The sequence below is a fragment of the Pezoporus wallicus genome, unplaced genomic scaffold (assembly GCF_028554395.1).
Source record: "Pezoporus wallicus isolate ANWC-B61680 ecotype Strahan unplaced genomic scaffold, APGP_CSIRO_Pwel_v1 contig_6566, whole genome shotgun sequence".
NCBI classification, from domain to species: Eukaryota; Metazoa; Chordata; class Aves; order Psittaciformes; family Psittacidae; genus Pezoporus; species Pezoporus wallicus.
The window spans coordinates 332,520-359,740 of record NW_026638763.1 but is presented as its reverse complement, the minus strand read 5'-3'; the positions used below and the strand labels follow the sequence as shown (position 1 = coordinate 359,740).

Below are 27,221 nucleotides of genomic sequence, written 5' to 3'. Positions count from 1 at the left end.
AAAAATCAAGAATCACTCAAGATCAGTAGTAATTTTTAGAAATTCAAGTGAAGCTGCTGTTTTAGCCTTTAGTGTCCCTTTGAGTACTGACTAATTAAGAGCCACTTGAAAAATTCTGTTTCTGCCAGCACACAAAAAAAATATTGCAAATGCATCACCACCACCTAAAGGGTTTTGATTTTTTTTTTTCTAAGGATTCCAGCAGCTTTCATTTTTAACCTTCTCTGAAGCATACAAATTCCTCTTCCCAAGTATCCCCATAACATCCTGCTATCAGAGAGTTACTGTTTCAGAAGGGCAGACATGTCAAAAGGTACAAACTCAAGAGCCACTCTGGAGTTACCATCCTTGAAAAAGTGAGCTAGAGTCCAACCCATCATGCAAAAAAGTCTGCTAGACAGAATCTTGATTTTATATGCACTGTACATTTCTTTTTCCAATCAAGGACCACATAATGTAAGAGCCAGTATATGCTAAAATACTAAAGATTATATTAAAATAAAAATTGTGACACTTGTACTGATTTGCTGCTGTTACCTTCCAATACCCCACAGAGCTGACTATTGCTAAAGGACTGCTACTCAATTTAATCTACATATTGATCTGCATTAATAATAATTATGTTGTTTTGTTACACACACACACACAATATTAATAATAATTAATAATGATTATCTCTTGTGCACCAAACCCAGATTTATATGAAATCACCTACACTGTGTCCTAAATTAGCATTACATTTTCTACTTGAATTTCAAATACTTCCTGAAGTCAACAGATATTTTTCTTGTTAAGATATGAATTTTACCCTATTGTCAGACCAAAAGCTTACTCACACCTGATTTTCTCCTAGTCAAAAATCAACACTTTATTATACAATAACTTTAGTTTCTCTGCCATCTGTAACAACAGGAAACTAAGTAACATGACAGACATTATGAAGCAGTACTGTTATTGGAGCAAATGCTGGTAAATTAATAATCATTCATGCTAATCTAAACCTTTATAGTATGCCTCTGTGATTAAGATTACTCATGGCTGATTGCCACTGTAAAGCTAACATTTGCCATGACAAACACATGCAAAATTTCATGACAGATTATGTATGGATTGAGGGGCATTAGGGGGCAAGAGTTTGTTCCCCTCTTTTTGGACAGGGTAGCTCTAGAAATGAAATTATACATACGGCCAAAAATTCTTTCAGACGGTCTTCAATGCTTCCCTTGTGGATGGTAAATAATGCTGCAGCAATCTGGTTGATAGCTTTTGCCAAGCAATGAATGTTGTTGCAATGCCCTGAACAAAAACATACAAATCACCTCAGCATTATGCTTGAAAGTAACAGTATGCTTTGGAAAACATCATGGAAAAGTAAATGAACTTGTCACAATGAAAAATAAATGTTTAGCATCTTACACAACGGGAGCAAAGCACTCTTTCACACTGAACTTGGCAACAGTTAAGCTACTAGAAGTACAGATCTCCCTTCTGAATGCTGTAATGGTCACAACAACCTGACAAAGATCTCTGTGGTTTTTAGAAATTAGGAAACATAGTATCTAGGAGGTTTATTTGTTTTCTACAAAACTTGAGAGTATTACCACTTGACTAGGCTAAAACGCCAAGTGGCAAGCAGGACTTTTTCAAGCTAAATTGGCTATTTTTCTTTCCTCTGTGTAGATGAACATGGCATGATGCCCAGACAGCATTCACCCAAGACACCTACAAGAACTGGAGAACAAAATTGTTGAATTGCTCATTGCCATGCATAACATCTTGCCTAAAATTCACCCAGGCTTCAGACGCCTGGGGTATGATTAGATTATACCAGTTTTCAAAGACAGCAGAACAACTGCTCCTCAGTAAGTATCTCTTCCAGGCAAAGTTAAGTCAAATCTACCACTTTAAAACAAAACTAATAAACACCTGGGCAAGTACCTTGTGATAGTGCTAGCGTATGGAAAAAAGGTGGTCTCTGAAGGAGCTAACAAGTATTCATGCACTCAAGCATTGCTGGTTTTTACCAGTTTTTTCTGACCACTGCTGAGCACTGAACTCTTTTTCATTCAGTCATTTATCTTAACTCCAAAATCCCACTTAAACAACAAGGTCAGTAGACCCCATCACTCTACACATGAAAAATGATCACTATTGTTACTGAAAATGAATTTTTTCTGTCATTTTATTGCCCAGTTTACTCAGCATCATAATAATATCTACCTGCAGCTCTTCACTCCTCTAACACTCTCAATAACTTTATATGACACCAACATTTTCTCACCTCACTGTTCAGCCCCTGTTCCGGCTGCCTATGAATATGCTGATTAGTAGGTCCCAATGAGCATCTCTGTGGATCTCCACCAGCAGTCCCCCTTGTTCCCCCCTCCCTCCCAGCTGATACTCCTATTCCATCTCCTATTTTTAATTAAATATTGCTGCATGAATATACTAGTCCAAAAAAGAATCACAGAATCCCTTTCCTTCTACATCAGTCAAGAACACCTGTAGTGCTTGATTCTGCTGATACAAATTTGAATTTGTTTTTTGAGTGGCTGGCTTTTTTTAAGTGACTTCATTTTTTATGTCACAGACTGTAGTCTGCAAGGGAATTCAGCTGAGGAACTGTTGTCTTCCAACAGCTTTCAAGTCTTTCAACAACTATGTCTCTTGCAGACCAAGGTCATATTCTAGCCTCTAGACAACAAATTAGTTCTCTAGCCTGACATTTGACTAGCAGTTCAGACTTCTTACAGGGAACAAAAGAGTCTGAGCCTTTATCTGGAGTTAGTAGAAGAAACAGGCTTAATCTTGAAGTAGGCAGAGAGAACACAGACATTGCTGAAACTGTCTAAGAACTGTTTGTATTCGGGAGGTATGCTTGCCAGATTAGAAGGCTGAAACTCCTTCAAATCCGTGACTTGTTCATGGATAAATTCAGGATTTCTCCAGGGAATTTTACTTCATAAAAAGCAGCATTTATGAAGTTCTCATTCTGGAAACAGCATCTATATTAAGTATCTAAAGCCAAGTGTTCTACAGTAACGGCAAAACACAAGAAAAAGTAGTCTCATGCAAGGCAGCCAGGACTGACAAGGTCTATCCCACTGGTTCAGTTAGTTTTGTAGAGTTAACAGATTTTATGCATTCCTTTTGCCAGACTCTTTCCTCTCAATAGATAAGAGCCCACTCAGGAAAGAATTCCATAGTACAGAGGCCACATGTCATAAAACCAGTAGCAACTCCTAACACAGGCTTATTTGAGTTCTAGATGTTACTTCTCTCCAGTCACAGTTTTGAGATCTTAACAACTGTACTTTTAGAACCCACTTGAAAACAAGGCTTTACCTGACTTCATGTTAAGTTACTGCATGTAAATAAAATCACAGAAACTGGAATATTTAAGCTACATGAAACAAAACAGACAGAAGATAAGAATTATATGTTGTTTCAGCCTGCTAAGAACCTGAGGGCTAAGATGGTCTTTGGAAGAGAGGAAGCCTGAGGAAGATGAGCCTGCATGAGTTCTTACCTGCTGGAGAACCTTACTCATGTGAGGTGCTGAGGGCTGAATGTGAAAATGTAATCACTGTTAAAAACCTTTAGTACTGTCCCCCTGGGCCATTTTTGAGACCCTGCAGTAGGTAAGATGCTTTTGAAGGAGAAACTGGTGCCACAAAGTGCTTCCAGGGGATTTATTTTACAAAACTATGAAGCAGTAGTATTTAAGAGATGCGCTCTTGAATCAAGTTCATTTGGAGTTAACAGATTCCTAATCTCTCAAAGTGAAGAATACAATTAACCCCCATTTAAGAAAACAATCTTGGGTCTCTCAAAAAAAGTGTTTTTAATATTACACTAAGTGACACAGAAGGCTTTCGGAAGTTCTGGTACTTTAAATTTTCAGAAGTTCAGACATTCTTTGAGAGCTAAATTTTGACTGGATTAAAAATAATGCAACCTGAAAGAAAAAAAAAAAAAGTAGTAGAAAAAAACATGCTGTACCCAGTAAATGGCTGCAGAATAAACATGGTCTTTTATGCAAGCCGTGATACACATCACAAAGAAAATAGCTTGGACATCTCAAAGGTGACTTTTGTATGTGTTGGAACAGCTTTGTCAGTCCTTTTTTTCAACTTAGTCTGTGGATTACATGCAAAGAATTTCCTTGAGGCAAAGATTTTATTTTTAATAAGGAAGTTGACCTACTCTTAGGATATAATCCTGTTATATACAGCTTTCACCTTCCAGATTCTGTTTTAAAAAAATTATGCTTACTAATATGAACAGTTTTAAATATAGGAAAGATTCCTTGTATGACTGGCCCAAAGCCAATGTAAAGATTATTCAAACATCTACACTAACTAGTCTCACACTAACTAGTGTGGAATGTATACTCTAGCAATTCCACACACTAGGATGAGACTGCCCCCTACAGTTTTTTGACTGTTCTTATAATTTCAAGTGGAAGACTTGTTTTTCATATAAAGTTACCTTAAATAAGAGTTGAGTAAATGCTTTTTAAAGTAACTTTCAGACAAACTTTCCTGGATAAGGGCTAATTTAACTGGGTGTTGCATTTTATTCACTACAAAACATAATATTTAAAGCAAACGTATTCAAGAAACTACCAGGACTATTATGAAGGAACCATCACAGCTGAATCCACATTACCTTCAATGGCGGGGCTATACTGAGACATCACATTACTAGCCAAAGTCGGCAAGGAGACTGCCACAAAGACCATGAGAAGGCAAGCAATCTTATATTCTTCTTCTGGACTAATGTTTTCTAAAAACACAAAAACAATAAAGCTCTTTTAATTAAAAAAGTAACTTGCAGTATTTCCTTTCAACTGCAGGAAGTTCAGAATGTAAAATTTTGACAAAACTGAAATGTAAACCCAAGAACAACAAACTCAGTGTTTGTATTGTGAAAGGAGGAATATTATGTCAGTCTTGCCAAAAGACACAGGGTAGACACCTTTAAAAATTTTCCAGTTTGTTATCTATAAGAATGAAGGCAAGCTGCTACCACCCTAGCACTTCTAACAATTTAGTTACTAAGATTTTAATAGGCTGAGCAGAATGGTATTTTTTCATGTGCTTTGAGGTGAGCATTACTCTGGCAGTCTCTCTTTGGTGAATGAGCAGGTGATATGCACTCACCTCAATTCACACTAAAACCTTGTTTTCAAGAACAGCAGCATCACCATGCACAAGAATGAGATTACTTTCAGAAAAAGTAAACAGTTGGTGAAATACAGTACTCTTATCTGTGTAAACTGAATTACTAAAAACCAAGTATCTCAAACTGCAAAGGTAAGAATCAAAATATGAACTCATAACCCATCATGAAAATACACAGAAATTCCCTTTTTCACCCAGCTTAAACATTTCACAGCTAAACCACAGTGAAAATAATCTATTTTAAATGGTATTTCAGATTCTAGTTATCTTACAAAGAGACACCTACTTATATTATGCACATAATCGATATAAAATACACTTTTTTTGAGGTACACAAAGAAATTGTGCTTGACATTCAAGTTTGAATATTAAAATGCTGCTTGAAATTAGCAGTGTTTTCTGCTCCCAAAAGATCTACTACTAAAGCAAGAAAAAACATTCATGATCTGATAACATTAACTTTCCATTACACACAGTGGGAAAAACAAACAATAAAGTAAAAAAAGCTGAAGACTGTCAGAGAGCACTTAAGAGTCTTAATTCATGCCTTCAAACCTGCCAGAGTAAACAAAACTGAAAAATTTAGACAGTGGTGCTTTAAAGTGAGAGGAAGCACTATACATGTCAGAACATTAATATGTTTATTTTAACATGTTTCCCCTTGTCAGCTCCATGTTAACACTTGCATAACACAGTGCACGAAGAGCAGCACTCTGGCATTTCAGATCCCAATATCTACTTACCTGACACAGACCTATTACACATCTGTAACAAAACTAATCATGTCCATAACTATTTACAATAGCGTCCTATTTTCATTGTCCTTAGATTACAGCAGTTTCCACCATTAGCTATCGAACAACTTCAACATGTACCCATCATGTATTTCTGGGTCAACAAGTTGATTTGGATGTGGTTGAGAAGATCCTCAAGCTAACACATCAGTAAGCAGCAGGCTTACATGTTCTTCTGCCATTTATAAAGTCTAAAGGAATATAAAGGACTCAAGATACAGATGTCTCCTCCCAGCATCTGAAACTTCTATGCCTTAGTGCATTTTTTTTTTCCTCCCTCTATTCTAACATGTTTTTTAATTTGGAACTTCCTACCTGATTTTTGGGAAGACAGTGCTACGACCAAGGCAGGATCAATCTCACAAGGCAATCCAGCAGCTGATGACAGTTCATATACATTCATTGCCACCTGAGGACCAGAAGAAAGGTAAGTACAACACTGAATGCTTTTGTGTAAACGTGATCAATCTGTCATGTTTAAAACGTTCATGTTAGTGTCTGAGGCACGGAGGAATTGCAGATACTTGGCTATATAAAGGTAAAGAGACTCTAGATTTTGGTTGTTTCTAACCTACACTGAACAGCTGGGTCAGTACTTTGAGTATTTTGTACTTTGAGTAGTTTTTACTTTTGAGTATTTTTTAGTACTTTGAGTATTAGATTTTCTTTTTGTCAAGCCAAACAAAGCTTGTATAATTTTCAACACTACCTCTAAAGCAAACATCCTGACTTTGAATCAGCCATTTCTACATATTTCTTTACTGTTCAAAAGAAACTAACATTTTCTTTACTAGATCTAAAGTATCAGCTAACCTCTGCAAATACAGCATTTTTAGACAAAAACCAAAAGTCAATCTAGTGAAAAAGTGAGGCAGAAATCTTACAACAGTCAAATTTCATATACATTCAGTGTCCAGGAATTCCAAGTGCCAAGAATTAGACTCTACGTGGCCCCAACAATAACATCTTGAAATGTATTCCATTTTCCACAGCGCATCCCAGGCTGTATCTTTCATTGCTATTAACAAATGTTCCACAGTTCTCTTTTCCCAATTTACATCTTGGACAATATATCTGAAGCTGTAGCTCAGCAGAATCTCTGAAAAAGCAACTTTACACCAATTACAAAAGACTACAGGGAATGTAAGCAATGTGTCTTATATGTGAGACGTGTTACACTTTGCCCATAAATCCTCACATATAGCTCTATCAGTTGCACATAGGAGATACTGTGCAGACTAACCTTATCCGTGTGCTTTAGCCTGGCTACTCAAGGACAAGTTCTGATATGAAAAGCACACAATATGAAAAGTATTGTTTAGTAAATGCTATGCCACCAGCAGGGCTTATCATATTAGCCTGGGTACAGTCCTGCATTAAAAGAATTACAGAGCATCCGGACAGGAGCTAATTCACAATGAAGTGGCTAATGAGCAAGAGTGGAACAAATGCAAGCCTGCTTCTAAAAGCCTGTGTAGACATCCCAATAATTTAATATTAAAAACCCCAAGTAAACAAAAGGAGAAGAAACCCCCATTTCACCAGTTACCCCAAATCGTAAGTTTCAGGGACACCAAAATAGGAATAAGACTTCATAAAATACATTCATTGGATATGAAAATAAAAATAACATTTCGTAACAAGTATTTATTCCATCAACAGCTTTAAAGCTATTCACGCTCTGCTTGGTAAATTCAGTACATAGGAAATTACTAAGTCCTAAAATATGCCCAATTACAACTTATTGGGCAATTATCCCAGTAAGCTGTATATTGTACAAAGCCTTATAAAGATCTGTCTGTTGACATGCTTTCATTTAAGTGAAAAAACCCAACCCTGACTTATTGTCCTAAAAGAAGCCTTTGTTGCCTACAACTGTACTGCTGTATGAGAAAAGGCCAGGAGAAAGCTCAATGAACTGCCGATTGTCCACAGGGCTTAATTGTTAGCAGGCTCATAGCACAGCTCTGGCCCTTCCAACAGGATGTTTTCAAGACAAAGCTTGGGCAGAGTGGCTGGGTAGCACATGTCAGAGTTCCCAGTATTCCCAGCAGGCACTACGGACAAGATTACATAGGTTTGGCTCCTTCTCCATGCACAGTCCTCCAATGTTATCCAGCAAGCTATGTACTCTCAAACAAGCTTACATGGCATCATGCCACACCACAAGACATGACATCTGTGTTGGTATCATGCAACCAGCCTGGTGGACTGTACGACAGCACTCATTTGTTTGAGACACTTGGAGCTAGGAAACATACACACACAAAGTATATTCAGAAATCACAGCAGAACTACAGCAGACTCAGAGAGGGCCAACAGCCAGATACTACATGAAGCAGACAACTAGGTGGTGCTACGAAGCAGAGAACAGTCCTCAGCATGGTTTCATTTACAATTAGATAGCTTTTTTTCCCATCCAATTGTTTCAGTGACTTCCCCAAAGAGAAGCAGCAAATACTATACTTTTTCATACCTGCTGACACAAATGAGTTCAGTGGTATCTTTAGAGATCCACTGAGATGTTTCAAGTTATCTGTTGGCATCAGCTTAAAAATATTAATGGTAAAATACTGCCTTCAATGATTAGTATTGCAGCCTTTACCCCACCGTATCTTTCAGCACCCCTTTGATACCACAGGGTGTCTAGTAGGAGGTATGGAGGTCTTTCTAAAAATATCAAGCAAAGCAAGCAGTGAATTTCCCTTCTCATTTCTTTTGCATACTGATTCCTCAAGTTCAATAACGGAACAGGATGTTTTGGTGATCAGTGATTTTCCCTGTAACTAAAGGCGAGAATTACAAAAAGGCTGAGAAGTGGAAAGGAACTTACATAATTTAGATACAATTTTTATCATGAGCCAGTATCCTCTAAGTTTAATTTTCCATTGCATTTCCACAGAATTCCTCTACTATTATATGAAATCCAGTCTTTTCTGGGACATCAAACATTTATGGCCGATTTATCAGCATTGTGAGTTTCAAAGAGCACACGATAATATTTGGGAATGAAATAGCACACATGAAGTTTCAGTAACTTATATTTTTCATGCAATCTCTGACTCATTTTCAAGACAGACTGCCAAACCCTCTTCTGAAATCATGAGGCCTACAATAATGGACTTGAACTTTTACAGAGGGGAAAGATGTTTTCTATTTAGTGAATCTTCATACCCAAGAGAACTGTAGTTTCTTTCCTCAAGAGTAAACTGCAACACGTAAACCTGAACTTCAGGAATAACAATATATTCCGTTGCTCAAAACCCATACTTCGTTCAAGAGCAGACTTTTGAAACTTGTTTCTGTGGAAGTGAATCAAGAGTTGCACAACGTATATCCCACTACCCATTTTCCGCAAATCAAACTGCCATGATACCATTACCATTAAGAACCCTGCAAATCTTCATAGGCCATATGACAATAACAGATTAAAAATCAGCTAGGCTTCAGGTACCGTGCGTACCTCTCCAAGAGCCATGTGATGTAATGGCACAGGTTTCTGGATTGAAACATGCTACCATTCAGAAGCAAAGCACCTGATTTAGGCTGCTAACTTTTTTTCCCAAACATTTTAGACAGTGAGCTCATACATATTTTTAATTTAATGTCAAAATCAGACTTGCAGCTTTACACGCATAGAGCTCCAACCACAGAGTCCTTGAAACATCTAGTTTTACCAGTTATGCTGCTCACAGTAAGAAGCAGCTCAGTGTTGTTCTATCACTTAGTCATAATAAATTTCTGTTCTTAGTTCTTTCCATCAGAGTTTTCAAATGTGGTCACAACCAGAGACTCGTGCTTACCCTATCAGTTATTTGTTGGGTTTTATTCCCCAGAACAGTAGGAGGCTGCAGATGCAGGACTACTTAGCAGTTTGTAAGAAAAGGGTGTTCTTTGTTTTTTTGATTTTTCACACCAAGCATGGAAGTCTTGCCCCTTAAGTATTTTCAGTAAGCTCCAAAAATGACTCCATCACCCTCTAGGCCAAACATTACCTTCATGTCAGTCTCTCTTGGAATGTGATCTTTAAAGTCCTCGATGGAACTTACAAGGAAAGGAATGTGGTACGATAAGACCTAAGAGAGACAAACACAAAATGAGAAAAAATACTTCCCATGTTAATGGTCAATTAGACACTACCATTACCTTACTGGACTAGAATTTTTTTGAGTTTTTATTTTACACATTAATTTGGTTTTAGATTTAAGACATTAAAGCCTAATAAACACAAAATCAAGCTGTTTGCAAACAAAGGGAAATGAAAGCTTTTAAAAGGTACTAAAGACAGAAAACACTGAGGCATGCTCAAACTAAAACCTGTATGTTTTAACGTAACATTTCTCTGAACAGTACTCAAAAAATAGATTCTCCCATCCCCAACTTCCAGTTTAGAGTTCAGTTATGACTGAGTATTGCCATTTTACCCACATACCAACCTCTTAAGAGGTAGAGTTTCTAAACAGTGAAGCTTCAAATACCCTGTAATTCCATTAAACCCAATGAAACTTATTCAGAACGTATTCAGTTATTTCTTACATCTCTAAGTGCTTCCTGTGCCAAGGACCGAAAAGACAAGATAACACCAATAATTGTCATTCTCTTCAGAACACTGTCAACAGCTGAAAAGAGAACAACAGTGAACAAGAACATGTTGATCTTTACAAGCTCAATAATTCAAAAACCAGAAAGAAAACATTCACCGAAATACTGAAAAAGGAAAGGTACTTAAACAATGGCATTCCTTAAAAGTGCTAAAATAAACAGTGCTAAAGCACGTTTTTATAGCTGAGTTGACAATGGGATTTTCAGAATACCACTGTTAACCACTTACTGGAATAAGCCTCCTTAACATGCAGCTGACAATACTGGATGCTAACATTAGTTCTGTGTTTTCTTGAGGCCAAAAATGTCTACAATAATTATTTTCATTTAAAATGTTTATGTTAATTACCTGTTAAAGCCCTTAAAAATAATGCAGTAATTTACACTGTGTTGCAATCAGAACAGAAACCTGTGTCAAAAAAACCTGTTTTATATTTGTTTTCTACAGCCATACACCTCATTTGCAGATCACTGCTGTTACAGCTACGTGTTATCATTCCTGAAAAGCCACTCAAAGCTCACCACTACTATAATGCCCTAATTAACACTAAATCTCATTAACTAAATTAGCACTAATTAACACTAAATCTCATTTTGCCTGTATATGAAAAGACTAGAAAATTTTTAAAAGATGAACTGGTTTATATGACTGCGCTTTTTTTTTTTGGTGTTTTAGTATACCTGATACAGAAAAGCAATTTTTCTTATTTTCTTTACAAAGGGCAAGATAAAAACACAATTCTGTATCCTTATTAGGACCCTGCTAGTTACCCACATGATAATCTTTTAAAGAGTGCTGCCATCTGGTCTGGCTTGTCGAAGCTGGTCCTCATTTGTGTGAGAACTTCAACATTCTCCACCACAAGTTTCTAAAAAGAAGAAAGGATTCAGGTCAGCTATACATTTGAGCATGTTAAAAGGATAAATAAACTGTGTCGGATGTTTCAGTCTGGCACAGAGACAACCAAACTCATGGAATACAGATGTTTTCTAATGGGACTACAATATCAGTATTATCACCAGGCACTACTCAACACAAAAGCAAGCTCTGAAATAAAATGCAGAGGATTAGATACCCCTTGGAACATGATATTTATATTCAACAATGTGTAGAACTTCTTAAAGCAAGGGATTGAAGCTCAGTGAAACAAGTCAACATCTCCTCACGCTATTCAGCTTTTTATAAGAAGAGTATACATATATCAAGAAATATAGAGATTCACAAAATAATCCATTCTTCTGGATTGCTCTTTCCACTAGTTATGCTGTAAGGATTAGAAATTTAATGGTAGTAAAGTTGAAAAATGGCATTAAGAATGTAAGAGTCAGATTGTTACATCTTAGTGCAGTTTACTTGAAATTTTCTTCCACTAAAATGTAAAATAAAAACAAAGACATTCATTCAAGTTCCAACACCTTAGCCTGAAACAGTTAAATTCAAGTGCAATATTCTTCATGTCAGTTTGACCGAAAGAGAATGCATGTCTGTTTCCAATTTGTAACTGCTCTCATTCATGCCACTTGGGGTAAATTCGGTAACTTTCCTAAGATCATTCTCCAAATATGTATCAGATTTAAATTTAAATTACAGAGATTGAATAATCACATCTATAAAATGTCAGATCCAAAATGGGTTTCTTGCTAACTGAGGAATTTACGTTGTGCCAAGTAGTATTTCTAAATCTCTTGAAGCAAGAAACAGTACTTTATTCTTACATAAAAATATTTTTTAGTTTGAATGCAAAGTATTCTATTTCAGAAGTGGAAAACATTATCTCTGTTTAGGTAGAGGACAACCAGCAGTCAAGAAAATGTAGGTATCTTGCGTGTTTTTAAGCATTAAATGAAGTGTTTCCTTTCATTTTAGTGCTTTGTATACTAAACAGTATCAACAGAAAAGAACTGAAAGATAGAGGAAGAAAACAAGATATTCTGGATTGGGGAGGATCCTCCAAAGTGATTATTAATAGTTTTCTTTTTCAAGTAGGTGGGTTCCCATATATCTTAATTACCAGGCAGCACAAAGGGAGCAATGAAAAGGGATCAGGAAGAATCTCATGTACATCAAACATATAGGCCACTATAAGCATGGCACATAAGATATATCATATAAAAATCTAATAGAAGACATAGCTGCACAAACCTACTACTAAGGATCCAAGAGTGTCTGATATGTGATAGTTCTACCTGCTTTAATAGTTTTATTTTACTTCACTTCAACCCACGCTGAAAACAGGGCAGAACATAGCAACTGGCAAGCAGGGAAATTAATTTTAGATTAAGTATTCCTATGACTACAGAAAGAGTAAAAAACAATGCAACTTCAATTATAATGCTGCTGTGAAAGCAGTGGTGGTCTATGTTTACCCCCATCTCCCAGTCAAGCAGCCTGCGCAAAGCAAATCTGTCCAACAGCACAGACCTCTCGGATTCATTGTGTCATGGTCGTGCTATTACCATATGCTCAAATGTACTCATAATCCACCCTGTCTTCCCACTTTTATCTTTCTTGTCTTCAGTAAGAAGCAAGGATAGAAGTAACCTATACAAGATGTAGCAAACTAGCCACCTCCAAGAACGTGTGCACATGTGCACGCAGACACAAAAGATGTACTTCTATGCTGAAAGCTAAAGTGATACTGGTGTGCACTGAAATAAAGATGGTCAATTTTAAACCAACTGATGTATCGGAAGTTGGCAGAAGTGCCACATTTAATTTAAATCCCACAAAGCTCTCCAGAATGCAAGACTGAAGGCAACAGCCCACGCACATTGTTACTGAGTCAAGCTTTCAGCTTTACCAGCGTATTAGTTTAAGGTTTAAAAGGAATGGGCTGAATACAGTTTGAGTAGTTACTTAAATGAGGCAAACTTTCTCTCCTTGCCCCAGTCTTAAAACTTCAGAAATAAAACCAACACCTGGTCCCACAGCAGGAAGCAAAGCAAGCATGTTGAACCCTACTCTTAATAAACTCCTTATTCTATCCTCTTGTTGCTTCCTTCTCCCAAACACAGATGTTTCTCAGTGCTCTTTTGCTAAGCCAAATGCATCTCAGCCAAACAGACGAACATTTTATTACTTAATTTTTTCTCTCCAAATATGTAGTCATGTGCATGGGGATCTACATTATGTTCTGCTTATCCTTAGCAGCACCAGAAAAAAAGCACAAAAATACTACTTAAAGTTGCTTTTTTAAAAAAAGAAAAAAAATCTACAGTATCAGTCGTGCTGGTTTTGAGGATGTATGACAACTCCACAGGGAGTGAACAAACACTTGCCTTCAAAAGTAAACAGGGGAGATTTACATTAGATGTAAGGAAGAAGTTCTTCCCTGTGAGGGTGCTGAGGCGCTGGCACAGGGTGCCCAGAGAAGCTGTGGCTGCTCCATCCCTGGCAGTGCTCAAGGCCAGGTTGGACGGGGCTTGGAGCAACCTGCTCTAGTGGAAGGTGTCCCTGCCCATGGCAGGGGGTTAGAACTGGGTGAGCTTTAAGGTCCCTTCCAATTCAAACTGGTCTGTGGTTCTATGAAACACAGCAGCAGCCAACTAACAGCTACCCAATGGCTTTGTGTTCTACTTGAAATGCAACAGATATCAATTTATGCATGACCGGGAGTTACAAAATTTAACTGTAAAAACAGTGTTGTCACCTGGAGAGTCTTATCCTGAAACTCAAAAATTGGACTGTAATCAACTGCCCTGGCTGGCTGGTCATTCAGGTATCTGCACACTCTTCTGCAGTGGCTTGGAAAACATGAGCAGCCCCTTTCCTTGAGCTGTGACACTGAATAAAGGCTTCAAATCATTTAGGGCATCCTACATCCTAGCAACTCAGCAGCACTGAAATTCACAGTGTTTACAGAGAAAACAAGATCTTTGAAACTATAAAATTGGATATATTAAAACCACACACCTTTAAAGGCCCAGTATGTTAGTAATAATAAATTGTTGAAGAAAAAAAAGAAAGAGAAGGTTCATTAGATCTCTTAAGCATTCTGAACTGAACATGAGCCAGCAGTGTTTGCTCACAGCCCAGAAAGCCAACCGTATCCTGAGCTGCATCAAAACAAGCATGACCAGCAGGTCGAAGGAGGCGATCCTGCCCCTCTGCTCTTGTGAGACCTCACTTGGAGTACTGTGTACAGTTCTGGTGTCCTCAACATAGGGACATGGAGCTGTTGGAGCAAGCCAGTGGAGGCCATGAGCATGATAAGGGGACTCAAGCACATCTCATATGAAGACAGGCTGAGAGAGTTGGAGCTGTTCAGCCTGGAAGAGGGAAGGCTGGATGGAGACCTCATAGCAGCCTTCGAATATCTGAAGGGGGCCTACAAGGATGCTGGAGAAGGACTCTTCATCAGGCATTGTAGTGACCAAGCAAGGGGTTTAAACTTAAACAGAGGAAATTCAGGTTAGACATTAGGAACAAGCTCTTTACTGTGAAGGTGGTGAGGCACTGGAATGGGTTGCCCAAGGAAGCTGTGAATGCTCCATCCACTGCAGAGATCAAGGCCAGATTGGGCGGAGCCCTGGGTGTTTTTAGTGTGAGGTGTGCCTTCCCATTGCAGGGGGGTTGGAACTGGAAGAGCTTTAAGGTCCCTTCCAAACCAACCATTCTGTGATTTATGTGTATTTTTTAAACAGCGTGTATGAATCATTACAAAAATGCCCTTATTGTAATAAGGGTTTAAATAAATTAAAAATTATGAGCTGTAATACCATCTTGGAATTTAATTCAGAACTGGCACTAAAGTCAGCCAAAAGCAAATACGTGCTTAGTGACATTTTTATAGTATGACTATCCAGGGATAGTAGTACACGTTATTAAATCTATTAAAACCTCTTTCCAAAAAAAGTTAAAGAGGCACCAAGTGCTTCCTTTGTCATTATTTGCTGTTCTGAGTATACATGCAACTAGCTTCCCTGACATGTCCATACTTCCCGTATTTTTTCATAGCACCAAGTTTATCATTTGTTGGTGTTGCTGAGACAATCAGGTTATTATTTATCAGAATACAGACAATTATAATAAATTGATACACCTCAGCCAGAGCAAAAGATGTATCTAAACCCAAGGAAAAATAACAAAGAAAAAAGACCTGAAGTCTCCCATCCATGCAAACTGAACAGCAGGTGCTAACACGCATGGTAAAGAAAGTAAGTCCTTATAGATGACTGACACATGAGATTTTCATGCTGATTTTTGAGAATCAACAACTTGAGCAGGTGCTTCACAAGTGCCTGGAGATATTGAAAAGCCTATCTCTTCCCACTGGTGATACAAAGAGACTTGACTCCTAACTTAGGGTATCCAAGGTAGAAATCAACAGAGCTTGCATGATGTCCTGTCCATTCACCTGCTGAAGACTCTGGGATACACACATACACATGCAAGTGTACTACAAAGTAAGAGTAAAATTCACAGTTTTATCCGTTTGCTTGATGCAGTCATTTCACAAAGATGGACTGCAGAAACACAGCTATGGAATATCCTAAAGGAAGCTTAAACGGACAACTACTCGCCTTCCCACCCACCAACTTCTCAAGGTTACCTTAAGCTCAGCAACCTGTGAAGAAATGTGCCACATCAGACTTTCACTTAGGAACTTCATGCCATATGGTCCCAGAAGTTCAGAAAGGGCTCTCATTTCTGAGAAATAAACAAAATGTTCTACTTCAAACATTCCTTCAATTATTTGATGCTTATCATTTATCTAGCACTTATATTTTAACTGCAAAAGTATTTTACCACAAAATAGAACTTCAGATATGAGAACCTGTAACATAACTGAAGCAGCAGCCAACAACACATCGTAGGCCTATCTCTGTAAAATAAATGCAACAACCATATTTTGATCAAAAACAGGAAAAGCAAACTCCCTTGAGACATTGAGGCAGCATGAATAGAAAGTATTTTAAATACTACTGAAGGTTACGAAATACTCTCTGTAATAGAATGCTCTAGCAGTAGCTGTTATTCCAAATACTCAAGCACAGGGTAACTATCCCTCACATGCAGTGGAAATATCAAAGTTTACCTGATATGTCAGAGTACTCCTCAGCATTAAATGTCAGCTCATTTTCTGTAGGCAAATTCACAAATGCTTTCATGGCTGGAAAATAGGCTATGTGACCATTGCTGACTTGCCGTAGCAAAGTTTCCAAATACCTTGGCAGAAAGGGAAGAAGTTTTAGATGAAAAGACACATGCTCACCAATACTGTATAGAGGTGAAGTGTGTTCGTTTGAAAATGGACAGCAAAGCCTGTAAACTAAAGTTTTACTTTCATAGTTCAACTGTTATCTGTATCTTACTCTACATTTCCCCCCTATAAAACATACATTTCACAACATGCAAACCCGGAAGTGCTTTATAAGGTAATGGGAGAAGTAAACTCAAGTTGCAAACTTAAGAACATTTCTAACTCCACTTCTCCAATTGCAGACATTTTATTAAATAAAAATAATATAAAAATATGTTACAAGTGTTCATATAAATTACTTACCAATTTGTGTACAGACTGGTAATGGTTGGCTCACCATGACTATCTAAATGCTGGGTTTGCTGAAGCAGAACATTGTTAAATACTCGTGTGATGTCGATCTGTACATAATTTTCTATTGACTGGAGGACTGTCATATAGGCTCTTACACTGGTTAACAGCTCTGAAGGCTTTGCAATCTCTTGTGTTGCTTGATTATACATAGTCATTCCAACAATTGACCTTAGAGAAACAAATTGCATTTATTAAAATTCAGAGACAAAGATGCAGCTATAAAAACGATTTTGTATTCAAAGCTTTTACCTGAAAACATACTACACCAGCACTTTTAAAATTAGCTCTAGATGCTGAAGACAAGTGTATTTGTGGTTCCAGCAAAAATTTCATGACACTGAGATATTCACCAAGCATTTTTTAAATAAAACTTTACCCATATATGTAAGGGCAATCCACAACATGGAAGACCTATTTATCAAAGTAGTTGTTAATATAGTAAAGGTCTTTTTAAATGCAAAACTTCCAGGAAATGTAAAATCAATGACGTATTAAAGTGTTCAAAGCATAGTAACTAATGCAAAAATTCTTTGACCACAGTTGCTGTCGTAGTTTTAGTTTGAAGTATCTGTCAAAAAATCATATAATTACGTACTGAAAACATTCAAAGCAAATCTAGCTTGTGTTGCTTTGCGCAAGTATTTAGAGGCATGTCTTACTATTTCGTAATAATAACTGTGCCTACTGTATTTGGGCACCTAAACAAAGGCACAGACCATACCACCGAATCTCCTTTCTGCCCCAGCTCACACAGTATTAAAAAAAACCAAAACAACAAAAAAAAAAAAAAACCCTTGAAAGATCCCTCGAAAGATCCCTTCTGCAATACAGATAAGCTTTCCTAGAGCATCCTTTTTTCTCGTTTTAATTACATTTTAACTGTTCTAAATAACTTTTCGGAAACAATACTTGTAGCATTCATTTTAGGGTTATAATGGTCTCAGACTTTCAGAACTAAGCTCCTGAATGGTGTGTACTTTTCTAAGGCAGAACAGCAACTACAACAACAAAAAGAAATCAGTACCTTCATCAGAGGTGAACAGAAGAGTTATTCTAGAGGAGGAGATGAGCTTATTTAATTAAATTTTTGTTTGGAAATGCGTATTTTCACAAGTTTCTCTTGTTTTAAAATCAATTCAAAATTGTTACAATTACAAGATCAAGTAGCATAATAATAATCTCTAGTCCTATCATACATAAAAGAGCAGGTTAAAACAGGAAACAAAAAAAACCTCCTAACACTAAACCACAATTTATTCAAAAGTCAACTGTAAACCTCTGGAAGAAATGACACTTAAATAGCTGAAAATAATTATAAAGGAACATTTACTCTGTTTGGCTTGTGAGTCAGGGCTGAAGCCACAGGCTTCAGATTTTCAGAGACTGCTTTCCTTTTCCTTGCCTCATGAACAAAATGAGATTTTTCAGCCAACCTCCCCCTCAAATTAAAAAAATACGCACAAGTGACCACCACTGGTTTAAATTCACAAATCTGAAGATTACAGCTGACTTCTTCTAAAGCCGTGAAGTTATCTTCATTTTATGCCACCCTGTCTTATGCGAAAGATGAAGTGCTCTAATGACCTAATACTATGTCTTGATAATTAAAACTTATGTCTCATGCTCTGCTCGAAAAATATATGCCTAGCAATCCTTGGCGTAAAATACAACTATTTGATTGTTGGCTGTTTTAATATGAAATCCTCTCCAGAAATTGCCATTTGTCTATTTCTGTAAGTAGCAATGGGAAGATCAAGGTAAAAACACAGGAATATCAACTGGCAACACTTTTTTATTTTAAGAAAAAAGGTAATTAAAATATCCTTTAATTTGGCCTTGCCAGGTCTTGGGTTCTCATTTTTAGATATCCTTTCTGCAAGCCAGTAAACTCAAACACTTAAGACAACCCAGCACTGTGCAAAAGAATAGTGGGAAGAGAGTCCTTACACATGCCTAAAAATAGGCATCACCAAATCCTACAAAATACTCAGGACAAGGAATGCAGGATCAGACTGTTAAACAGGTGACATGTATTTCAACATATTTTGTTTTACAATAGGAACTATTGCATGTGTGCACATACAACTTAACTCATATAGCTGGGATTTCACTTCCAAGTTTCACTATCCACCTTTAAAAACTAGTTTTATGTAGTAAGTATACAACACTTCCAACAGCAAATCAGTAAAGACTTATCTTGTATAGGAATACTTCACAATATTTCTTACTTGGTAAAGCGGATTTCCAGGTGAGATGTTAAATACTCTCTTGGTGTAAACGTGTGTTCCCAAACCACCATGTTGGGTACGTAATTGATAGAGAAGCAGAGCTCAGAAAGTGCAGTGTGCAGTTTGTCCAGGCTTTAAGAACAGGCAACAAGAAATCAAATATTTAAAGAAACATTATGGAAAGTACATGCTGGATGTAGGACACCAAAGAGCAGGTACGGCTCTAACTCCTCCTTTCAGTATCTTTTTCTGCTTTCAGACACTTTTCTAGCTTACTTAAAAAACAGCATTTTGGGTAAGAATGCATCCTACAGCTGCATACTGATTTGCATCACATAGAGTGATGCCAGATATATATACATATTTTTCCCCTCAAAAAACAACAGTCTGCAAAGGTGTTTTTTCCTAAGTGAGCTGAGCAATACAGTAATTATTGCTACTAGCTACTAAGAACGTAAAAATATCGGGGAAGGAATCTTAAGCTACAGTAAATTCTTTTCCCTCAACTTCTCCAGTCTTCACAGCTCACTGATGGTTGGCTGTTGCAACTGAGCAAAATCACTTCCTTTTCAGCAGTGTGTGTGCTTAGGCACTGCCAGCCACAGCACTAAATGTTTATTGCTTCCTTTTCTTAGATTCCTTCCTCTTCATACTTTTATAACTCTGATCTCTTCTAACAATTATCTTCTACCTTTTCCTCCCCTATCATCTCTTACACCCCAAACTGTAGGAATTAATCTTTCCTCTTATCTCTTTCAGGTGGTTTTTTTTTCTGGTTCTGTTATCAATTTGCTGGTGTTTTCAATTCTTCTCTAGCCACCAAAAAGGAAACCTCCAGCTGGTACAGGCACTGGAGCCCAAATGCATCCCAGCAGCTGAAGGCAGCAAACAGCCTTTTGGCAGCACTTCCAGCCCAGAGTGTGCATTACCTGGTTAACCCAGTTAAAGCAAGGCAGAAACCATCCACTCCTTGGACTCTCACAAAAATTAGTATGAATACACAGGAAACCTAGCTACAGCACTGGGATCCTTTCTGCTCAGGAAAGGAAACAGCCAAGGGATAAATTCAATGCATAATAGAATGCAGTCTCTATACAAGTAACAGACGCATCATATACTCACAAACTACAAAGCTGTTGTATTTACAGACAGTTAAACTCACCCAAATACATTAAGCAAGAAGCATTCAATATGCAGAACATACATATTTTGACTTGGTATTCAAGGTGAAAGGAACTGAAGAGGCAGCTTACTTTGTCACAACCAATCTATTTTTCCTCATGCTTTCTACTCCTGGTTTCTCCCTTTCGGGTTCTCCTTTCTTTCCGGTCTGTTTTTTTGACTTTTTGTTCACTGCTTGACTGATTGTTTTGGCACAATGCTTTGGCAGCAACTAGCAAACAAAAAGAAAGAGCCCCTCCAAATTAAAATCCATCTTTTCAGCAACCATGACATAGAAAATAAGCTTATGGTACAGGTGGAGATTTCACCACACAGGTAGCGCATTCTTCCTTGGACTAGTAACTAATTCTAGTACTAAAGTATTCCTCAAATCACCTATTTTATATACAGAAAAACTTCCCCAAAATGGGGGCAGGGAGGGAAGGCAAGCAGGAAGTAGAACCATAAAAATTCAGAAAGTTGAACAGAGAAAAATCTTAAAAGGAAACACAACTACTCACCTGATCACTCAGTGTACATTGTTCTGTGCAAATGTCTGTGATAAGATTTCGAGCTTGCTTAGCCATTTCATCCAAGAACATGTTGCACAAGGAAAGACTACGATCTCCAATATGATGTCGCTGTTAAAGAAGGAAACAAAAGGAAGCCTGATGGTCAGTTTCCCATTAGTCCTGGACTGAAAATAACAGTTCATTAAATCATATAACAATGGTATGAGAAATTATAAACTTATTAGCCCTCAATCTCAGCTCCAGGTTTTTTTTCTTTTGAAGTAACCATAGCATTTTCAAAGTCATGGACATGGCATATTATCACTAAAAATATTCTGCTTACTATATTTTGCAAAATACTTTCTGGAAAAGGGGCAAGTAAATTTTAAAAAGTAGGATTTCCTGGTTAATTTTGGACCAGATCTAGTTTAACGTATTCCATCCCCAAGGTTTCTGTTTAATCTCCTCTTCATTAATTTGTACCAGTACTAAATCTAGAAGAAAAAGAACATGAAACTTAAGTTGTAGTAAAAGCACAATGCCCTTCACACCACTGAAAAATAAGTAAATAAAATAAATAAAAATATCAATAATGAAGCCCTCCTGCATTCACTTCTGGATTTAGTTTGTCACTGGATCTGCACAAGCATAGTCTGTGCTTCACTAAAATCCTTCTTTCACCACCCAGGTTTGCTTTCTAACAGACACACCACCACACATGGTACACACTACAGCAAAGATTATTTTCCAGAATGATAATAATTACCAAGTTATACAATTCAGATATTGAATTCAAAGTTCTGCTGGCTGTGGCAGAATGTGCTTGCTGCAGCTGAATTCACAGTAACTAGTGTACGGGGCATTTTGGCTACTAATTCCTTACTGTTATTAGAATTGTTCTGAAAGACATTTCTTGTCCTGAAGGGAAGCTTTCCTGGAATCTTTTTAGGGTTTCTCTAGTATAAATAGAGTTTGCAGCTGTTTAAAGCAAAGTATACAGAGAAAATAATGATCTAGTCATACACTGAGATGGAGCTCAACAGAAGAGGATTTAATGTTTTAGTATGAAAAACCACATCATGCATATTACAATAGTTTTTATTCATCTAATTGAGATGAGCATTGCTAAGAATGAAACCACACTTTCATGAGCACTACACAAAACTGGTGAAGTTAACTCCCAGAGTAATTCCAAAGTCAATGGACATACAGGAAATGTACTAAAGGATCAATTTCATTACAACAAGAATAGAAAGAATTTCCTCAGAATTAAACTACTTCCTTTAACAAACAGTCCATTTCTTTCAGCAATACTCTGCATTTTTTCCTTTGTAGTTCTAACCAAGGAGGACTTGCATTACCTAGTTCTTACCAAAACAAGTGCCTGCATTACACCATATATCACTTGGGATTATTCTTTTTTGTTATAATTTTTTTAATCTTATTAAAGAAACGTTATTTAGAACAAGCCATACAGGACTCCCAACTTCCTATTTCCTTTTTCTAACTAGGAGCTTATAAACCACTTGAAAGCAAAACTGCTGCTTATAACTTTCAATAGGCATATGGGATTTATTAGCATCTAAGCCTGAATGACCCCAGAAAAGTCATCTAACCTTTGGACCTTAGCTTAATTTCTCTTTAGCGCAAAGATAATAATGCTTACTCATTTCAGAAAAGGATTTTGAGATCAGTGGATGGAGAACCACATAAGAAAGTATTGACTTATTTTACCTCCCTTTTTACCACTCTCCTCCCTTGAATCTTATCATACTGAAACAAATACCTTCTTGCAGTGTTCAGCTCTGGTCCTCTCTACTTTCAAAAGAGATGAAAATAACTAAGACAATATATTTAAAAATTACCTCTTCTGGGCACAGCTCATGGGTACAGCTCATAAAATGAGTACAAAGCAGTGGGAATGCAATTGAGTATCTTGACTGAGATGGAAGCTCCAAACACTGCTGAAACATCTTCTCAAAAGCACGACTATAAAAACTGATCAGAAATAGACATTTAAATGGAATATATACACACTTTTGCTGCAAACGAAGTCTGCTTCACATGCAAACATACTATTTGTGTCAAATTTGTGGTTATACCAAAAGCCATATCATGCTTTTGAAGTTGTTTATTATCTGCTTCTGCTTCTTACATATTTTACTTGCATTTCTCTATTACCATCATATTTTCACTCTGATGGTTGCCACACAAGCACTGCAAAAAAACTTGCACATTTTGCAAAAACATATTAAGGAACAATCTGCAAATGACTCCAGACAAATTATGTGACTGCTTGGAGAATCCCTGTGACAGTTCTTCAGAAATAGCTTCATTTGATAAAATTAATTCTAATGGAAACTAGAAAGTCTCATTGATTCTCCCACTGGCCTATCTTCCTACCAAGTCTGCTATTTAAAAATGACACTTGCAAGGACAAACCAAACAATAAATAATAAAAAGCTTCTAGTCAGATTAGTAACATACCAAAATATAGAAAGATCTGAGGTTTCGACCAACATCTCCACCAAAGAATCCACCATTTTTGTGTGGAAGATGATTGTGTTCATCATCTTTCCTAGTTCTCTATGGTCTGCAAGACCAAGTGAAGCTTTAGAAACACTGGTGTAGGCCTAGAAAGACACAAGAAAAATGTTAAGATTGCATCTACAGCTGCCTTTTTTGCAAATTCCTTGTTATTGCCCAATACAAATGTTAAATGTTGACTATGCTATGCATAGGACACCTGTGTACTTCAAGACCATGGACAGACTATTTTATCTTTCCACTACAGCTTAAGAGCAAATTGCCTTTCAGTTGAGTCTCTGAACGTCACCCGAATACGACACCAATTCACAGATAAACCGCGGAACAAATTTATTGACAAAGCACTAACATGCACTTGTGAGCCCCCACTTTAACCACCAGGTTTTGCGAGGCAAGAAAATGTGTATTTTGAAAATATAAGAATAACGTGTCTACCAAAACTTGATACACTTGCTTTACAGTCTCAACAGTACACATACACATATCCCCTCTTTATAAAGTGGGGATATTGTTACTGCAATACACAGGAGTGATCTCACTGAACAGCCTCTACCTTCCCCTGGCTGGGCACAGCCTGTACAGTGCGCAGTCATCAACTGCTCATCCTCAAAACAGAACTGTTACAAACACCTCAAAGAATGACTTATAAAAAGCACACAATGCAGACAGCTACAAAATGTAGCAAATTATCTGTTTAAGTAATTGCCTGATTTTAAATAAATAGGTTCTTAGCCTGTCACCCACTTGCAGTGAGAGTAATCTAGAAGAGCAGTAATTTATTAAACATTTTAGTTTTAAGTTAGGAAAGTGTCACACATACTTACAAAGACTTACCTGCAATCTAAACCAATCTAGTCTCATTCCTCTGAAGTCAAACACCTCTCCATCCTCAACTGCATCACAGAAAAAAATATAGAACATACAACCTTTAGAAAAACAAACTAAAAATTCCGATACGCTGTATCAGACCTTCTAAGAAACCCGAAAGTACTCAATCATTACTTGGGTGCTGAACCCCATGCATTTATCTACAAATTTCAGTCCAGCACAGCCATGCTAACAGAAGTCAAAATATTTAGATGAAGATGTGTGGGACATGCTTTCTAAATTAAAGGTAGGACTGCTTCCCAATAGCATTCTTCAAAAGCTCTGCCTATATAGAACTGCCCTGGGAAAGGGACACAACAAGCAGATATTGTCACAAACAAGAAACATGGGAACAAATTCAGTTTATGCAAGTTATCTCCTTCTACTGGTGGCATGAGACAAAAAGAGATGAAGCTTCCCAGAGGAATCTGCTATTCTGTTACCATTTTCCCAAGCTAAACTTACCTTGTTTCACACTTAGTGAAGTCATTGTGTTCACAAAAGACGACATGATAATTGATTCATCCTCTGGGCACACTGAAAGATTCTAAAATAAATGGTGTTGCTATTATTATTTAAAACTTGGTTTACAAAACAATGTCAATACCCATGCCCTATTTATCAGCTGTGCTCTGAAATGTACAAAAATTTACACAATTAAATTAATCCACAGAATATTTCAAATGGTGCTATTTAACAGCTTTCACTTTTCAACTCATTGCTTGATGACAGGAAAGCTTGCTTCCAAACCAATATCTGCTCAAAATTGAAATATCTGTCAGCAAACGTGCTCATGCACTTTTACACTGCTGTCACTTACAAACTGGACACCAAATATTTTCCTGTTACACAGCAGACACCAAACATTTTTCTGACCTCTACAGGCACCTGATTTGTCTGCAAAGAAAACTGGCTGTGGCAGGATATAGCGGAGCCCACATCAGCATTGCTTTGCTTCCCACAAGGCCCCCTCTCAGCAGTTTTATTACTAACCTTGACTTCAGTGACTGATACCACCTGAAATATTTTGTCAAAGTTTGCCACTTTTACAAAATGCAACAGTTCACAAAAAAGCAATTTCAGCAACTAATAATATCATATTTCTATTAAATAATATAATACAGAAATTTCTCATAATTCCAGCTGTGACCAATACTTTGATGTAAAGGCTGAAAAAAATCCAAGTTGTCACTCAACCATCTGTCTAGTCTTGTGTTGGATACATGTTATGAATTAATTACAACTAAAATTCAAGCCATCTTTTCCCCTCATTTTAGTGTGATCCTAAGGATTAGCCTATCAAGACAGAACACTTGTGTCACTTGTAAGCTTCTAGAAGTCATTGACTAAATCCAGAAAGTAATTTCCCCAGAAATCAATGGTAAGTGTAAAAAATACTTAATTCTGTCACTCAAACATCTATTAATATGTAAGTATTAAGAGTTATAAGGATAAAATACCAAGCCACTTTTTTTTTAGTATTGAAAGTAAACCCAAGAATTCAGCTACATTTTGTAATTTATACAGTGATACAAACTGGTATTTCAGCTGTTTAAACAGATTGTTTAACTGAACAGTAATTTAGTTCCACCTTCTAGTAATTGATGGAATGCCTAAAGTGAGAAATTGATTTCTGAACCCAACATAAAAAGCTTACAGGACACACTCGTCAAGTTTGAGTAGCTCAGCTAGGCGGGAAATTTGGGCTCCATCTGGTGGTCGCTACAGATTAAAACTAAAACAGGTCAGAAGGCCCATCATACGTTTGTCAGGCTAAGCAAGGAAAGTTTTCAAGTTCCTTTAGTGGCCATACCTGTTTCATTGTCTCTAAACATACATACATACATTGTCTCTAAACATACATACATACATACATACAATAGTTTGGGTTGGAAGGGACCCTAAAGATCATCCAGTTCCAACACCCTGCCAAAGGGCAGAGACGAGCCCCATACAACCTGGGCTTGAATACTGCCAGGGATGGGGCAGCCACAGCTTCTCTGGGCACCCTGTGCCAGCACCTCAGCACCCTCACAGGGAACAACTTCTGCCTGAAATCTCATCTCAATCTCCTCTCTGGCAGGTTAAAGCCAATCCCCCTTGTCCTGTCCCTACAGGCCCTTGTCCAAAGCCCCTCTCCAGGTTTCTTGTAGCCCTTTTAGACACTGGGAGCTGCCCTAAGGTCTTCTCGGAGCCTTCTCTTCTCCAGGCTGAACAAGCCCAGCTCTCTCTGCCTGTCTCCAGAGCAGAGGTGCCTCAGCCCTCTGGACTTGCTCAAGCAGGTCTGTGTCCCTCTTGTGTTATGTTTACAGCAATCAAAGGTACAACTCTCAATTCCAGCATTAAACAGGAAGTTAATTTGCCATATTCCATAGTGTTCATCAAAATCTACAAACCAGAATGTGTTTCATAAAGTCATTCTGGACAAAGAAAAACCTTTACAGTTTGCATTTGAGAACCCAAACCCCCAGTCTTGTCATACCTGAACAAGCTCATTCAAGACCACTGCATCAAAGCCAGAGAGATACTGCACATAGTATCTCTGCATCACAGGTCCATATTTTCGCACATGTGCTCTGAGCTCCTCCATGTAGAATATTAGCTCGGCTATGTGTCTAGGCAAGAAGACGAGGAAAACCTTACAAATATGAAACACCCAAAATATGAAAACCTATTTGTATCAGTGGAATACTTCTCAAGAGGATTTCCTCTTATACCTGGCTTTTAAAACTATTTATTAACAGGTAATTGCTGTATGAAAATACCT

General features: G+C 37.4%; 1 protein-coding gene and 1 long non-coding RNA gene across 8 annotated transcripts in view; one reads left to right on the top strand and one right to left on the bottom strand.

Moving 5' to 3' along the window:
* NCKAP1 (NCK associated protein 1) overlaps positions 1-27,221 on the bottom strand; it is a 61,238-nt gene that overhangs the window by 2,985 nt on the left and 31,032 nt on the right. For 6 of the 7 annotated variants that reach the window (XM_057412206.1, XM_057412207.1, XM_057412211.1 and 3 more), the window contains 17 exons: positions 26,937-27,069; positions 24,920-25,001; positions 24,422-24,480; positions 23,528-23,673; positions 22,906-23,038; positions 21,050-21,169; positions 20,621-20,760; positions 19,368-19,499; positions 17,089-17,307; positions 16,621-16,751; positions 16,135-16,232; positions 11,358-11,451; positions 10,517-10,599; positions 9,976-10,056; positions 6,296-6,389; positions 4,672-4,788; positions 1,187-1,296 (listed from right to left, as the gene is read on the bottom strand). In XM_057412206.1, the coding sequence (XP_057268189.1) occupies positions 1,187-1,296; positions 4,672-4,788; positions 6,296-6,389; positions 9,976-10,056; positions 10,517-10,599; positions 11,358-11,451; positions 16,135-16,232; positions 16,621-16,751; positions 17,089-17,307; positions 19,368-19,499; positions 20,621-20,760; positions 21,050-21,169; positions 22,906-23,038; positions 23,528-23,673; positions 24,422-24,480; positions 24,920-25,001; positions 26,937-27,069 (1,972 nt within the window). The remainder of the gene's footprint in view (positions 1-1,186; positions 1,297-4,671; positions 4,789-6,295; positions 6,390-9,975; positions 10,057-10,516; positions 10,600-11,357; positions 11,452-16,134; positions 16,233-16,620; positions 16,752-17,088; positions 17,308-19,367; positions 19,500-20,620; positions 20,761-21,049; positions 21,170-22,905; positions 23,039-23,527; positions 23,674-24,421; positions 24,481-24,919; positions 25,002-26,936; positions 27,070-27,221) is intronic. The other variant, XM_057412213.1, reaches the window with a different exon arrangement.
* The window catches only part of LOC130600699 (uncharacterized), a 66,221-nt gene continuing 52,784 nt past the window's right edge, over positions 13,785-27,221 (top strand). Inside the window, exon 1 of the long non-coding RNA XR_008972517.1 lies at positions 13,785-14,030. This is a non-coding gene — a long non-coding RNA (uncharacterized LOC130600699). The remainder of the gene's footprint in view (positions 14,031-27,221) is intronic.